Source organism: Dunckerocampus dactyliophorus, chromosome 3, assembly GCF_027744805.1.
Source record: "Dunckerocampus dactyliophorus isolate RoL2022-P2 chromosome 3, RoL_Ddac_1.1, whole genome shotgun sequence".
Taxonomy (NCBI): domain Eukaryota; kingdom Metazoa; phylum Chordata; class Actinopteri; order Syngnathiformes; family Syngnathidae; genus Dunckerocampus; species Dunckerocampus dactyliophorus.
This window is the reverse complement of record NC_072821.1, coordinates 35,612,205-35,627,377: the sequence shown is the minus strand read 5'-3', so window position 1 is coordinate 35,627,377 and position 15,173 is coordinate 35,612,205. Positions and strand designations below refer to the sequence as shown.

Genomic DNA, 15,173 nt, shown 5'->3' with positions numbered 1-15,173 from the left:
AATTGAGAAGAGGTGTTCAACGAGATTTATGAGCAATTGCTCGGTTGGTGGAAGATGTCATGGAAAGTTTTCATTAAAAAAAAGTCTATATAAAAAAGGCTATATCTGCGTTGACGAATGCAGATATGGATGAAGCTGTGTGGCGCAATCTTGAGGAGGTAAATGCCTTATTTATCTTATTATCTTATTTACTTTTGATAAACGTCTATTTGTGTCTACTTTCTGTCCGTGGCATTTTTTCCTGGCTCCCGAGTTTCCATAACTACATAGCCCCTGCAAGCAGAAATCGTGTAATCACGTATGGAGTAGTCATCAAGGCTGTGGGCGGTCATTCTTTTGCATTTGCATGGTATTGCATTTGCCATTACTAAATGACAAAACACAAATGGAAAAGACAAAGACAAAACAGGAAAAGCAACGCCAAAATGGAAAAAAACAAAGACAATACAGAAGAAAAAATGACAAAATGGTAAAAGAATATGACTACATTTGTATATTTTTGTATTATTGATTCTCTTTTTATTTCCACACGTATTCCCTTTTAATTTTGGCACTCCTGTGATTCCATACTATTTCACCGCACACTTTATAGGTCAAGGGAAAATGACACCTCCACACCAGAGGGGGCAGTAATGCAGTGGAATGTATTAGCTGTGTATTACCGGACGTCGTAAACACTGAAACTGTTACCAGGCAGTATAGTAGAAATAGTGCATTAAGAAGATTAAGGAAGAACCTCAGTCAAGAAAATGTAATAAATTACCAGAGGAAAAAAGATATAGCCCGAAGAGTAATTAAAAACAGTAAACAAAACGCATGGAGGGATTATTGCTCTGCCATTGGAAGGGAAATCAGGATAGGAGATTTATGGTCTGCGATTGGCTGGCGACCAGTCCAGGGTGTACCCCGCCTGTTGCCCGAAGTCAGCTGGGATAGGCTCCAGCATGCCCCCGCGACCCTAATGAGGATTACGCGGTATAGAAAATGAATGGATGGATGGATGGTCAGTGTTGAAGAAGATGAGTGGGAAAAACGTGTTTGCTAAAATACCTGCATTAGAAGATAATGGAACAATGTATGTGACTGATAAAGAAAAAACAAATGTTCTGGGGAAAAAGTTTGCGGGGGTGCATGGGGGTGCATCCACCATCTGGATCATAATCATAGACGAGGGAAGGAGAGGATGCTAAAAAAGAATAGGGATGTGTTACTAAAACAGGATGGTGAGGAGAGTGTGATGGATGTTGAAATTAATATCAATGAATTGCTAATAGTATTAAATAAAAGTAAAGATACTGCAACAGGAGAAGACCAGTTGAGTTATATTATGTTCCAGAACTTACCGGAAAATATGTTGGGAAAAATATTATATTTATTTAACACAATATAGGAAGAAGGGAAAATACCAAAGCAATGGAAAAGTGCATTAATTTTACCATTTAATAAACCCGGTAAGGATCCAAAACACCCTGTGAACTATCGAACCATTTGCTCTAACATCACATCTATGCAAATGGTTGGAGAAAGTTCTAGCTAGAAGACTTAATTATTTCCTTGAAAGTCGAGAGTTACTTACAACTTATTAGTGTGGGTTTAGAAAAGGACGATCAACAATGGATGCTGTAGTTAGAGTAAGTAATGAAATAGAGAAAACCTTTCAAATGAAAGAGTTGATGAATATTGTATTCTTTGATATTGAAAAGGATTATGACTCCATGTGGCGGGAAGGTTTTCTTGATTAAAATGAATGAATTGTCACGTTATGGTTGAAGCTGTCGGAAGATTGACCCCCAAGGTGCAGAGAGAAGGCGGCGAAGTGCAAAAATAAAAGTAATTTTATTGCACAAGACAAGAAAAAACTAAAAGTGACAGAGGAAAAGCTCTGTGGGAAAAATAATACAAAATATAAACAGGTGACAGCACTGGAAAATCAACGAGGTTCAATGACAGTGACAACCACAATGAACCAGCGCCGCACATACGACGCCGCGGGTCTTTTAACTGTCACTGATTAGTATTGACCACAGCTGTGTGGCCACCAGGCGTGGAGCGGCAGTTCCTTCCGCCACCCCGGAAGCACCGCTTGCCAGAATAATGGCACAGGACAGGAAGTACACGCTCCTGTCCTGTGAAGCGTGACATGAATGAATGAATGAATATAGTATAGCAAATGGTATACCACAGGGGAGTGTAATTAGCCCAGTTGTGTTTAACGTAATGATAAATGATATATTCATGAATTTGGATAGAAGGATTGGGTCGGCCCTATATGCAGATGATGGAGTGATTTGGGCAAGGGGACGAGATTCTGTAAACGTGACAAGTAAAATGAAGGAAGCAATAAAGAAGATAGAACAATGGTCAAATGACTGGGGATTTAAGCTATCACCCAATAAAACATGTTACATGACGATTACCAGGAAAAAATGCATTAAAAAAAATCAGAACCTGATGCTATATGGACAAAACATGATAAAAGTAGATCATTTTAAATATCTTGGTATGTGGCTAGATGAGAAAGGCACATGGAAGACCCATGTGGAAAAGGTAGAAGAGAAATGTAAGAGGATAATAAACTTAATGAGAGCTGTTACAGGTAAGGAGTGGGGAGCAGATAAACAGTCACTAATGTATATATATAGAGCTTTGATGAGAGCAAATATAGATTATTGAAGTTTTGTATCTGGAGCTGCAGCTAAAACACATTTAATGAAAATAGAAAGAAATATTCACAAAGCATTTAGGATAAGTACAGGTGCAATCACATCAACACCAATGAAAGCAATGCAGGTGGAGTTAGGAGAAGTAGCGTATGACCTGAGAAGAGATCAACTTATGTTGACATACTGGAGTAGACTTAAAGGATGTAGGCATGGACATCTGGCCAAGAATGTGATAGAGGAATGTTGGGAGTATAATACAACTAAAAGTAAAAGCTTTGGGTGGGTAATTAAAGATAAAATAGATAAATATAACATAAAAAATATACATATTAATGATTCTATACCCATAAGTAATATTCCTATCTGGCTATTTCCTAAACCTGAAGTAGATATACATATAACAGAGTTAAAAAAATAAATGGAAAGATAGTGAAAAAGGACATAAAGCAAGTCAATATATTAAAATCAAATATTACAGTTACAGTCAAACCTGTCTTCGCGGCCACTTGTATATAACGACCACCTGCCTATAGCGGCCACTGAAAAATCCCCCGCAGAAAATGTACGTGTTATAGACCCTGTGTATAGCGGTCACCTGTCTAACGCAGCCAGCGGCCACCCATTTTGTATCCCTTGGTCAATATCTGACCGCATATAGCAGCCAAAATGCCGACTCAAGCAGAAGCTTCATGCACGAAAAAGTTTTGTTTTTTAAGCAATGAAGCCGTCGTGTGTAGACTTTAATTACTGAGTCCTAGTTCGACATAAAAAAGCCGTCTTCTTACTTTGCAATGCTGCCCTGAAAAGATTCAATGACGGCCAAAACGGTAATCTTCCCACTTTGCAATGCCATGAATAGATTCTAAAATAGCCAAAACACCTGAATAAAACATCTAAAATATCACTTAATTGCCAACTAATTAGAGATTAGAAGCCCATTCAATAAGAAAGGAGCAATGGTATTGTTAGTTTATGACGATCTTCGCACCTCCTCCGCACTCAATTGTTCACGCACACACCCATTCATGACTGCTTCACGCGTATCCTGTACATATATCCTCGGGCTCGTTCACTAAAATTTTTATTTCTTGCTTTTAAAATCGTGTTTTAAAAAAAATCAAAGATGGAAATTTGTGACGTTCTGCAGGACAGGAGCGAGCGTCCTCTGTCCTGCGCTCTAATTTGGCGGGCTGTGCCTTCTCCGGGGAGGAAGAGGCAGCCGCTTCATGAGAGAAATGGCAAAATTGCAAAATGGCAAAATAGGTGGGACGAGGGTAGTAGCGGGAGAAAGTACTATAAAGTACAAAGATCTATCAGTGCACAAGGGGTGAAGAAAAAAAAAGAAAAGAGGAAACTGTGTTAACTAGGATGAGGTTTAATCACACCGGGTTAGAGGACAAGATGTTTTTGATAGGGAAATGTAAATCAAAAGTATGTATGGAGTGCAAAAGTATAGAGAACGTAGAACACATATTACTACACTGCAAGAGATATAGGGAAGAACGTGTAAAGAAGATAGGAAGGGAATGGAGCATTGAGGGTATTTTAGGAACAGGTGGGGAGGGCGTTAGAGGTATACAGAGGGCAGTGATAGAATATTTGAAGGGCACGGGATTATATAATAGAATATAGATAATTATTAGAGTATTTTATTATAGTATTATTATTAAGATTATTATTAGTAGTAGTATAAGTAGTTTCCTCATTATCTAAGTTAGTATAAAGTAACATATATGGCCCATGTTTCATACTCCGGTACAGTAGGTGGCGGTATGCACCTTTTAAAGTCATGGTTGTAACCCGCCATTAAACTAAAAGAAGAAGAAGAAGGCAGTATAGTAGCGTTAATTCCTTCGTTTTTACGATTTCACCCTTGTCTGTAGTATAGAAGCCAAGTTATTATGTTTTCATGTCAGGAAAAACTCGTCTCAGTGAAGTTCGAAACTTCTTAGGCTAGGTTACATCAGCGTGAGAGTCTGCTATCTGTTAGCGACATATACTGCGCATGCGTCCGTCGCCATTTCAGACTACTATTTTAAGACGAAAGGATTTTAAAAAGTTAGCAATACAACCTGATTGCTGGTGTGCATTTGTTCTCTTGTCGCTACGCGTTATGCGTAAGAAATGCGAGTTACTGTTTTGACACACTCGTCTCAGTAAATTTCGAAGCTTCTCAGGTTAGTTTAGCTAGCTAGCCGCTAACAAAGAGACGCCGACGTTATCAATACATTGCTGATCTGTGATCAAGTGTAAAGTGTTGTGATTGCGTGAGCATGTGCGAAAGAACGACAGCAGGGTACGAGGAGGAACTTTCTCGAACAAAAGAGGGGAACGAGCGACGACTTCGACTACTGGACGCTGTTAAGAAGCATCGAGTTGTGTTGCACAGACCAGGTTTGTTCACTTCTCTGCTTCTCACCGATGATGGCAAATTCGATTCCCTTTTCTGACTTGAGTTTATATGCTTTACTGAGCATCAATAATGCATTATAATGCAGTGCATGCATAAGAAAACCGCAATGAGACCCAACGGCTGCCAGGAATTCTGGCCCCATTGGGGTAAAAAAAAACACATTGTGCCCCACCTAGGCAGCTGTCAGTCAGGGGCCCTTGGAATTGACATAGCTTTTTCCCCCTTTACGGCACCCCTGATGAGACCCGAGTGGAAGAACTTTCCATTTGGACCCACACTGGGTGGTCACAGAATTCAGCGAATTCCTCATTTCATGATAAAAGTTTCTGAATGTTGGCTGCTCAGTAATAGTCAAGACAATTGGGAAGGGCAAGCCCCCCTGTCCATTTAGGAAGCTACAATATCTTTTTCTACAAATGCACTTAGCCAAGGTAGTAAAGGAGTATGCTTTAGTACAGGATCTGTCCAAATCATCATCTTGCACAAAGTTAAACTATCCCTCAGTTGTAATATTGATAATAATGATGACATTTGGAAAATAAGTGAAAAATCTGGAGATGAACTAATCATTGTCTAGGTTTGGTGAATAGATGCTAGCGAAGCACAGCCTCCCTGACACCACATCAACCCCACCGGATGAGGCAGCTATTACGTTTTCTTGTTCAAACGTGGAACGATTTTGAATCAAAATGGCAGCCCCTGGCTTTTGCGCAAAATTTTGAGTGATTCAAAGGACCTTCTCATCCTTGACATGTCATGAAATAACACAAACATTTACTGTGTTTATACTTTTCTTGGCTGGTGACCAGTCCAGGGTGTACCCCGCCTCTTGCCTTGGGTCAGCTGGGATAGTCTCCAGCATACCCGTGACCCTGAGGATAAGCAACATTGAAGATATATGGATGGATGTTTATACTTTCCATTTTAAGTTATTTTGTGACTGTGTGGAGCCATGTCCACGTATTTAGGGGAAAACACAAGTAAAAACAAGACAAGATGGAGCTTGACTTTTCCAAAGCATGTGTTTGTCTTCTTGTGTCCTGCAGTCAAAGGAGAAGATCCTTCCCCTGGGCAGCAGGAGTGGAGCCCCAGAATGGAGCCCCCCCACGTTAAGAAGGAAGAGGAGGAACACAGCATCAGCCAAGAGGGAGAGCATCTTGAAGGACTGGAGGGGTTCCCAGTGATTTGTGTCACTGTGAAGCGTGAAGATGATGAAGACAAAGGTGAAAGTGAGGAGAAGAGAGAGGTGGAGCCTCCAAGCAGCAGCTCAACTCAACACATGACAACAGAAGCTGATGGAGACCACTGTGGAGGATCACAAGCAGACAACCTCTTAGCTCCACTATCCGATAGTGACGACACAACGTCACACTCACCTGACACTGATGATGAATACTCTAAAGCTGATAAGACATGTCACACTGACAAAAAACGCTTTAAATGTTCTCTATGTGACAAAACGTTTAACGACCGTAGTAATCTCAATAGACACAAGAAAAATCATTCCGGAGAAAAACCATACATGTGCTTCTTTTGTGGGAAAAGATTCTCTCAGAAGCTATCATTGACAGAACACACAAGAATACACACTGGAGAGAAACCGTTTACCTGTTCAGTGTGTGGTAAAGGTTTTTCACGAAATCAGTGTTTGAAAATACACATGCGAAGACACACTGGAGAAAAACCTTTTACCTGTTCAGTTTGTGGCAAAGGTTTTGTGCGAAGTCTGTGTTTGAAAATACACATGAGAACACACACTGGGGAAAAACCTTTTACCTGTTCAATCTGTGGTATCAGTTACGTACTAAATCATTGTTTGAAAAGACACATGAGAAGCCACACTGGGGAAAAACCTTTCATGTGTTCAATCTGCGGCGTAAGTTATGTGCGCAATCAATGTTTGAAAAGACACATGAGAACACACACACTGAGTGAAAACTTTATTCCTGCTCAATCCGCAACAAAAGCTGTTCTGACTGAAAGTTTGTAACACACATGAAAAGACACACTGCTGATAAAGTGTTGAGTTGCAGTGTGTGTGGTGAAAGATTCTCTTATAAGTACCAGCTTAACAATCACAAGTGTGCTGGTGAGAACAGCAGCAGTAAATGCAGTACTTCAAATAACCCGTCGAGACCTGTCCGCCCCGGACAGGGAGTCATCCCTTCGCCTCATGGCTTCTCTCAGAAAGTTCTGACGCCTCTTGTTTCCAAGTATACATATACTATTCCTGCCCTCCTCAGCTCAAGAAAGACTGGTTTTGAGATCACCATTTGGCGTGGGTTCTTATGGCAACAGTGCGTTGCCACGTTCTGGTTCTTCCTCGTCCGCGTGGGATTTTCTGCTCTAAATACCTCTCAATATCCAAGGGTGTTATGGTTGCCTGGATTGTGTGGCTGTCTGTAATACTTTAGACTTGACCATTTACATTTGTATCATAAGATATAATAGTTAGCATGCAGAAATATGGTGGGAAAAATCTATATATTGATTTTATCGTGTACACCTGCGTTCTCGCAAGTGTGTGTAGTTGGCATGCAAACATACCATATGTTCAACGTCACCACATATAGCGTGTGACATCATTGTGTGTTTAACACCATCTTGTTAATAATATACTCCTACCATTGAAATCTAATAAAAATAGGAGGAAAAAAACCTCTGATAGTATGTCGTTCATATTTAGTTTGCCAAATTGCAAACTTGAGCCAAGGAGAGGCTGAAAACCCGCTCTGTTAGCCTCTAACCTGGTTAGCAAGCCAGTTAGCTAGGGTTGAGCATCTTTTTCCTCTCAGCTAGTGTGTTTCTGCGCTCTTTTTTCCGCTCTCCTCTGTCTGCCTACCACAGCTTTTAGTTTACGCTGAATGGCTACTGTCCATTGTTGTTTTGTGTTGACTGATTCTTTTCACCACACTCTCGAGAGGTCAAGGGTTTAATGACACTCGGGCTTGTTAGCTACTAACAAAGAGACGCGGACATTATTAACGACACCACATCCCATAGCAGGGATCAAGTGTGATTGTGTGAAAATGTGTAAAGTCCAAATGCTGAGAGCGTTGGTGAACCAGCGACTAACTGCGGCTGTTGAAGAAATATTTGTAGTGTTTGAAAGAACGATAGCAGAGTACGAGGAGAAACTTTCTCGAACTAAAGAGGAGAATGAGCGCCAACGTGAACTACTGGACGCTGTTTTCAGGAAGCATCAAGTTGTGCTACACAGAGCAGGTTTGTTTCATTCTTTGTTATCCCTGCGAGCAGTAGACATCTGGTGGTTACTTCGGGTGGTTGAGGTCCTAGGCCTGATACAACAACAGTCTCTGGAGGTGTCTCAACGCCGGGCTGGTGTGGAAGCAGTGTGTCCTCGGGTACTCTGAAATCCATGTTATTCAAGCTTGGCGTCACTGGTTTAGTTATGTTAAACTCCAAGGTTCAGGTGTTTGGCATTCCTTATCACCTGGTTCTATCTTCAGTATTGACCAGTTCGAACAAAGTTTCTTTTTATTGTATTGCTTTTTATTGCTGTAAAGCTGAAGGAGTCTTACCTACATTAAAAAGGAACAGGAGGACCCGCAGCCCCCCCATGTTAAAGAAAAACAGGAGCAGCCACATCCGCCCCACATTAAGAAGGAAGAGAAGGAGCCACAGCCCCCTCACGTTAAAGAGGATGAGAAAGCTCACAGCATCCATCAGGAAGGAGAACTTCTTAAAGGACTGCAGCAGTTTCCAATGATTGGGGTCCCTGTGAGGAGTGAAGATGATGAAGACAAAGGTCAAAGTGAGGAAAAGGTGCAACCTCCAAGCAGCAGCTCAACTCAACACATGACAACAGAAGCTGATGGAGACCACTGCGGAGGATCACAAGCAGACAACCTCTTAGCTCCACTATCAGATAGTGACGACACAACGTCACACTCTCCTGACACTGATGATGAGGGCTTTACAGCTGATATGACATGTCACACTGACAACACATACTGGAAATGCTCTCACTGTGACAAAACCTTTCACCACCGTAGTAGCCTGCAAAGACACATGAGAAATCACACAGCAGAAAAAGCATTCATCTGCTCAGTGTGTGGTAAAGCATTCTTTCGGAAGGCATATTTGACAACACACACAAGAACACACACTGGAGAGAAACCATTCACGTGCTCGGTGTGTGGTAAAAAATGTTCTCAGAAGCCACATTTGAGAACACACAAAAAAATGCACACCGCAGAGAAACTTTTTTCCTGTTCAGTGTGTGGCAAAGGTTTTGTACGAAATCAAGACATGAAAATACACATGACGGTACACACTGGAGAGAAACCTGTGTCATGTTCCGTAGGTTTGGGCATCATTTGAATCCAAACGATTCAGATTCCTCGTTTTGTTTCTGGCTCCTAACGCTTTTCAAGGGTCATAAAAGTTTGCATGGTTGCAATGAGGGTGCTAACCAGAGTTCTTTTTGAATGAAATGTCTGAAGTTGTCCATGAATTTTAGAATGATATGAACCTTGTATAAACGTCACTATGAATTTCTTACTGTGGTATTTTCAATCAGTATGTACAGATTAAACTATTGAAATTGAATATAAATGCTATTAAATTTATTTCCACACTAGTCTGTTTTGACAAAAGATCTTTATTCTCCTGTGAAAAAAACTAGGGCTGTCAAAAATAGAGCGTTAACAGCGTTAAATAGTTTGGTTAATTAATTACACTAACATTTTTATCGTAATTAACGCATGCGCACCATGTCAGGCCACACCTCTCAGTTATGACAACAGACAGAGGCATAGTGTAGTGTCCCCACTCTAACGCGCTTTTACAACTTTATTCTGACCTGAACACATCATCAGCGTGTAATTCCAACACTATATGTGTATCTCCAACTCAAACACGTTTCTAGTCCTCCTCAGACGCGCTTCCTCATTGTGTCGAGACCACAGCGACATGCATTCACGGACGCTCCAAAAATCACAATAACGTCTTGACTATGCATGTATTTGTGGTCAAAATAAACAGTAAGTGGGTATTCTGATGACTCACTAACATACTGTAACTCTTCATGTGGAACTACAATTTGCTGCATTTAAGTATGCTCGGAAATCCCAGAAAATACATCTGCACTCAAAACAGTGAATTCAACTTAAAAAATGTAGGTGGTGTCTTTGAACGCAACCCTGTGTGGCTCATAACCAGGCGTGTATTTAGAGGGGGGTCTGGGGGGTGTACACGGGGTGTACGTTTTGAGGCACCCACGATTTTTTTGCCACAATAAAAGCTAATAAAATGATAAACCATCCTGTACCATCCTAGTACCGGTAATTTTATAAATAGAATGTTTTGGCTTAAACGATATATTCCAAGGATAAAAATAACAACAAACTCTTGAAATTAAGGACATAAAATTGGCCTCAGATATCACCAGATTGCAGGAAATTAGGTCTAATTTTAAATTTTTTTCTGGCGAGGGACACCAGACCCGCTGCTCCATTTCCATTTCCACACCCCCCCTTTTCAAAAAAGCTAGATCCGCCCCTGATGACATGGTTAAAGGTTGATTCAAATGTTGTGCTGCTATTGAAGAGACTAGAGTTAGGTAAATCGATGTTCAAAGTGTGCTGTTTTTTTTGCTTGATTTAAATTTTCAATTCATTTGGCGCTGTTAATACATAAAAATAGACAAAATTGTATTGTGTCATTTATCTTTTTGATCCTAAAATAGGGTAAAAGGGCATATTTCACACATAGTTACAAATGATGATGAATCAGCATTAATTAATTTTAAATCTGTAATTAATTTGATTAAAATTTGTCATCATTTGACAGCCCTAGAAAAAACATTTATACGTATCTGGTTGTTTATGTGTGAGATGTCCAACCCTAAAGTTCAATCTGTGTTATAGGCTTTGTACAAAATCAATGTTTGAATAAACACTTGAGAACACACACTGGCGAGAAAGTGTTGAGTTGTGTGTGTGAGTGGTGAAAAACTGACAAATTTGCCAAGAAGAGAGACTGGACACTTTTAAAGCCAGTCTGTTAGCGTTTAGCTTCTTTTTCCGCTCAGCTAATGAATTTACTTTACACTAAATTGCTGTTGTCCATTGTTCATTTGTTTTGACATGAACTCAGTTGCACCAAACTCGTCATAAATCAAGGGTGTAATGACACCTCCTACCCAAGGGAGGCAGTAATGCGCTAGGATGTACTGGTTGCGGGTTACCGGAAGTAGTACAAAAGGAAAGGAAAGGGACCGTAAGCAGCTACTCGGGCTAGCTTAGTTTGAGACGCGCAAGTAATCAACACGATAAGCAGTGTAAAGTGTCCTGTAAAAATGTGTAAAGTACAAATGCTGAGAGCGCTGGTGAATCAGCGACTAACTGCGGCCGTTGAAGAAATATTTGTAGTGTTGGAAAGAACGATAGCAGAGTACGAGGGGGAACTTTCGCGAACAAAAGAGGAAAACGAGCGACAACGTCAACTACTGGACGCTGTTTTCAATGAGCATCAAGATAGACGGCGCAAAGCAGGTTTGTTATCATATTCAAATTTCAAAGTTGTAGCGCCCACAGAATGCGTTATAACGTCACATAATAGTTGAGTGCCATTCCAATTGGCTGCTCAGAAAAGGAATACCGGTGGCCACCTGATATCTCAAATCGCGCAGTTCCTACTTGCACTTTGTCTTTTGAGTGTTTAAGTGCGTTCACACTGAGAAGTACAGCAAAATGCAGTGTTCATTCTATCTGTGAGTGCCCGGATGTAGCTGGCAAGTGCGCAGCAATGGGCATTGACTACTTTCAATCGTCGCTTGGCTACATAACGGAAGGGGAGGGACCAATTCGAGTGGATGCAATTCGCCATTAAAAAGGAGAGAAGAAAAAGAAGCCGGTAAATATCCATTTCTGGGAAGTGTACAAAGTCTGTGACATATGTATGAAATCACGACACTGTCAAAATTTGCATTCCCAGGAACGAAGTACACAGAGCACACAGTATACTCAACTCGTACTGATGGAAGTATTCTATTTGAGACATAGACAATGCAGTAGGTCCAGGACCACCAGCGAATGGTGAAAATCTGACAGACACTTGTAAAAATGTCTATTTTTGATTAGGCCAATCCGTGTCCTGAAGAGTCTTTGACAGTTTAGACAGTTGCTTGCGACTTGCGTGATACACGCATTAACTTGGCAGTTTTGATGCACTGTGCCTCGTGCCCTGCAGCTCTTTACCTGATTTCCCCTCGCTGGAGAATCCAGGGCGACACTCTCCCAGGAGCCAAAGTCTTTCAGAGAGGCTTTTTCAGGGGTCCTCTGTGCTTGTCTGACATCCTTGTGACATGCCCTGCTCATTGAAGTTGAGAATGATGAAGCATGGTGAAGACACTTGGGATTCCAGTTTGTTGAAGGATCTCCAGATCAAGGGCTTAGGCACGTCCACACTCTGGCTGTGGCATTCGGCTGAGAAACCATCCCTTTTGTGCCTTCATTCATATTAGCATTTGCTTGCTAACTTGCAGCTCGCACTCTTGTCATTCACGAGTACCCAAACTCCACATATTGGGACAAGAGGCCTGATGGCTGACAGGAGGATTCACTCTCTCTGTTCATTCCACAATAGAACCAATGTACACACCTGCAGAGTGAACCCTCTTGTCATCCAACCTCTGTGGTATATTATATTATAATATTATCAACTTTTTTTTTTTTTTTATTGTTTGATTAATCAATTGATTGATTATCGCGACAGGCCTAGACCCAAGCCTGCATCCCATCATGGAACTGGTGGAACACTTGGATTGATTTAGCCGGACATCCAAGCTTGCTCATGACTTTGCAGAGTCAATTACGACTGACGGTATCAAAGGCTTTTGTGAGGTCAACAAAAGTGATGTAAAGGTCAACGTTTTGTTCCTGGCATTTCTATTGCAACTGATGTGCAGCAAAAATCATGTCAGTAGTGTCATGCTCTTTTCAGAAGGCACATTGGCTTTCTGGTAGTAGACCAATCTCTCGGTGTTGAATGAGGCCTTTCCGGAGGATCCTGGCTAGAATTTTTCTAACAATGCAGAGAAGTGAGATGTCTCTGTGGTTCTCGCATTCTTTCCTCTGTAATGGTGTAAAAATGGAGGCGTCTTTGAAGTTTTGCGGGACTGTACCCTGTTCCCCGATGGTTTGGAACAATTGATTCGTGGCGGGAAGTCCATTGTACATTGTCTGTGATCCGTATGTGATCTGCACGCTCTTTCAGTGTCTCTGAATTCAGTACTGATTGAGGCGTTTGTCAGTCTTGAGGTTTTTATCTTGGAGACAATGAACCGATGATCAGTCCAGCTGTCAGCGGCACACATGGACCTTGTTGCACGTACATGCTCCACATCCCATGATTGATTTGATGCCAATGCTATGAGCGGGGATGCATCTAGTATGTCCTGTTACGTGTAAGAAAGCAGAAGACTGTATTGGTGATCAGCAGTTGTGAAATAATTGAGTAGATCAGCATTTGCAAAGTGCCTGCTTTGGATTTATGCCCCCAAATAACATTCTTGAGACACAATCATATGTGACTTGACTGAGCAAAGCGTGTATTTGTCTTTTTATGTACTGTAGATGTCCAGCACATTAAAGATGAAGAAGAGGGAGAGCAGACAGAAGGACTGGAGGAGTTCCCAGTGATTGGTGTCCCTGTGAAGAGTGAAGGTGATGAAGACAAATGTGAAAGTGAGGAGAAGAGAGAGGTGGAGCCTCCAAGCGGAAGCTCAACTCAACACATGACAACAGAAGCTGATGGAGACCACTGTGGAGGATCACAAGCAGACAACCTCTTAGCTCCACTCTCAGAAGATCGTGACGATGCAACGTCACACTCTCCTGACACTGATGATGAAGATGCTAAAGCTGATATGACATGTCACACTGACAACACACGCCATAAATGCTCTCAGTGTGATAAATCGTTTAATGACAGTAGTAATCTGAAAAGACACATGAGAAGTCACACAGGAGAGAAACCATACATCTGCTCAGTTTGTGGTAAAAGATTTGCTCACAAGGGAAATTTGACAACACACACAAGAACGCACACTGGAGAGAAACCATATTCTTGTTCAATGTGCAACACCCATTTTAGTGACCATTCAGTATTGATTCGACACATGAGGCGACACACTGGTGAGAAACCTTTCACATGCTCAGTGTGTGGTAAAGCTTTCCTTGTGAAGGGGTCTCTTACAGCACACACAAGAACACACACCGGAGAGAAACCTTTTAAATGCTTAATTTGTGGTAAAAACTTCTCTCAAAAGTCACATTTGAGAACACACGCAAGAACACACGCTGGGGAGAAAACATATTCCTGCTCAGTCTGCAATGCATCTTTTGGACTCCGTGCTGCGTTGTTTTGGCATATGGCAACCCACAACTAACATTTCTCTCAGGTGATCTCACAAGTGAGAACAGCAGCAGTAAGTGAAGCTGCAGGACTAAAAGAAATGACAATAAACTGTCAAGACTTTGACCAGCAAAGTCTGACTTCTTTGCTCGATTCTGTATTGTTTGGATTCAAAAGAAACTTTCTACGTCTAAATTAGTCAGGTGTACCTTTCAATTTCAATAACATACACGTCCCTAATGTCTGATAGTTTTTAAATCGGTGGACGAAAGAGCCAACTCTGCCTCTGTTAACGAACCCGAGGCTCTCGAGCCGCATGCGGCTCTGTGCCCGTTTTCATGCGGCTCTTATGAAGGCACGAAAGCATATCGAAGTTTAGTTCTTCACGGTATTTGCGTGCGTGCTTTGCTCAAGTTAATAACGGTATTTTCGCTGGCATGCACATTGAATGGAAATAGCTTGAAGTTTCCCAGTCGGGTCGTGATCTTTTGAGAAAATAATTTGTCAAATTCACTTTCAAAATGTCTGGGAAAAAATGCACAGTTAAACAAAAATATGTGGATGAACACAGGACGTGTTTACCAGAGTGGGAGAGCTCATATTTTTTTGTTGAGCGCAACGGCAAGCCACTTCTGTGTAAGGCGTCTCTATCCCATTTCAAAGCTTCAAATCTTCAGCTCACACCACGCCAACATCGACCTGGAATTTCCGAAAGG

General features: G+C 41.4%; 2 protein-coding genes across 2 annotated transcripts; both read left to right on the top strand.

Annotated features, from left to right (window-relative positions):
* The first annotated feature begins 4,428 nt into the window (after positions 1–4,428).
* LOC129178285 (oocyte zinc finger protein XlCOF20-like) lies at positions 4,429–8,554 on the top strand. The gene is made up of 2 exons (XM_054770352.1): positions 4,429–5,057; positions 6,123–8,554. The coding sequence occupies exons 1-2, from the start codon at positions 4,937–4,939 to the stop codon at positions 7,064–7,066; spliced, it is 1,065 nt and encodes a 354-aa protein (XP_054626327.1). The 5' UTR covers positions 4,429–4,936; the 3' UTR covers positions 7,067–8,554.
* Positions 8,555–11,305: 2,751 nt separating this feature from the next.
* LOC129178293 (zinc finger protein 37-like) lies at positions 11,306–14,491 on the top strand. Its single transcript, XM_054770365.1, has 2 exons — positions 11,306–11,594; positions 13,677–14,491. Exons 1-2 carry the CDS (start codon positions 11,399–11,401, stop codon positions 14,489–14,491), a joined length of 1,011 nt encoding a protein of 336 aa, XP_054626340.1. The 5' UTR covers positions 11,306–11,398.
* Positions 14,492–15,173: the final 682 nt, after the last annotated feature.

Bases quoted from the DNA above. Each gene is read 5' to 3' on its own strand.
- LOC129178285 (XM_054770352.1), top strand. From the start codon at position 4,937: ATGTGCGAAAGAACGACAGCAGGGTACGAGGAGGAACTTTCTCGAACA. The intron at 5,058-6,122 runs GTTTGTTCACTT...TGTGTCCTGCAG, and splicing joins AGTTGTGTTGCACAGACCAG to TCAAAGGAGAAGATCCTTCC.
- LOC129178293 (XM_054770365.1), top strand. From the start codon at position 11,399: ATGTGTAAAGTACAAATGCTGAGAGCGCTGGTGAATCAGCGACTAACT. The intron at 11,595-13,676 runs GTTTGTTATCAT...TATGTACTGTAG, and splicing joins AGATAGACGGCGCAAAGCAG to ATGTCCAGCACATTAAAGAT.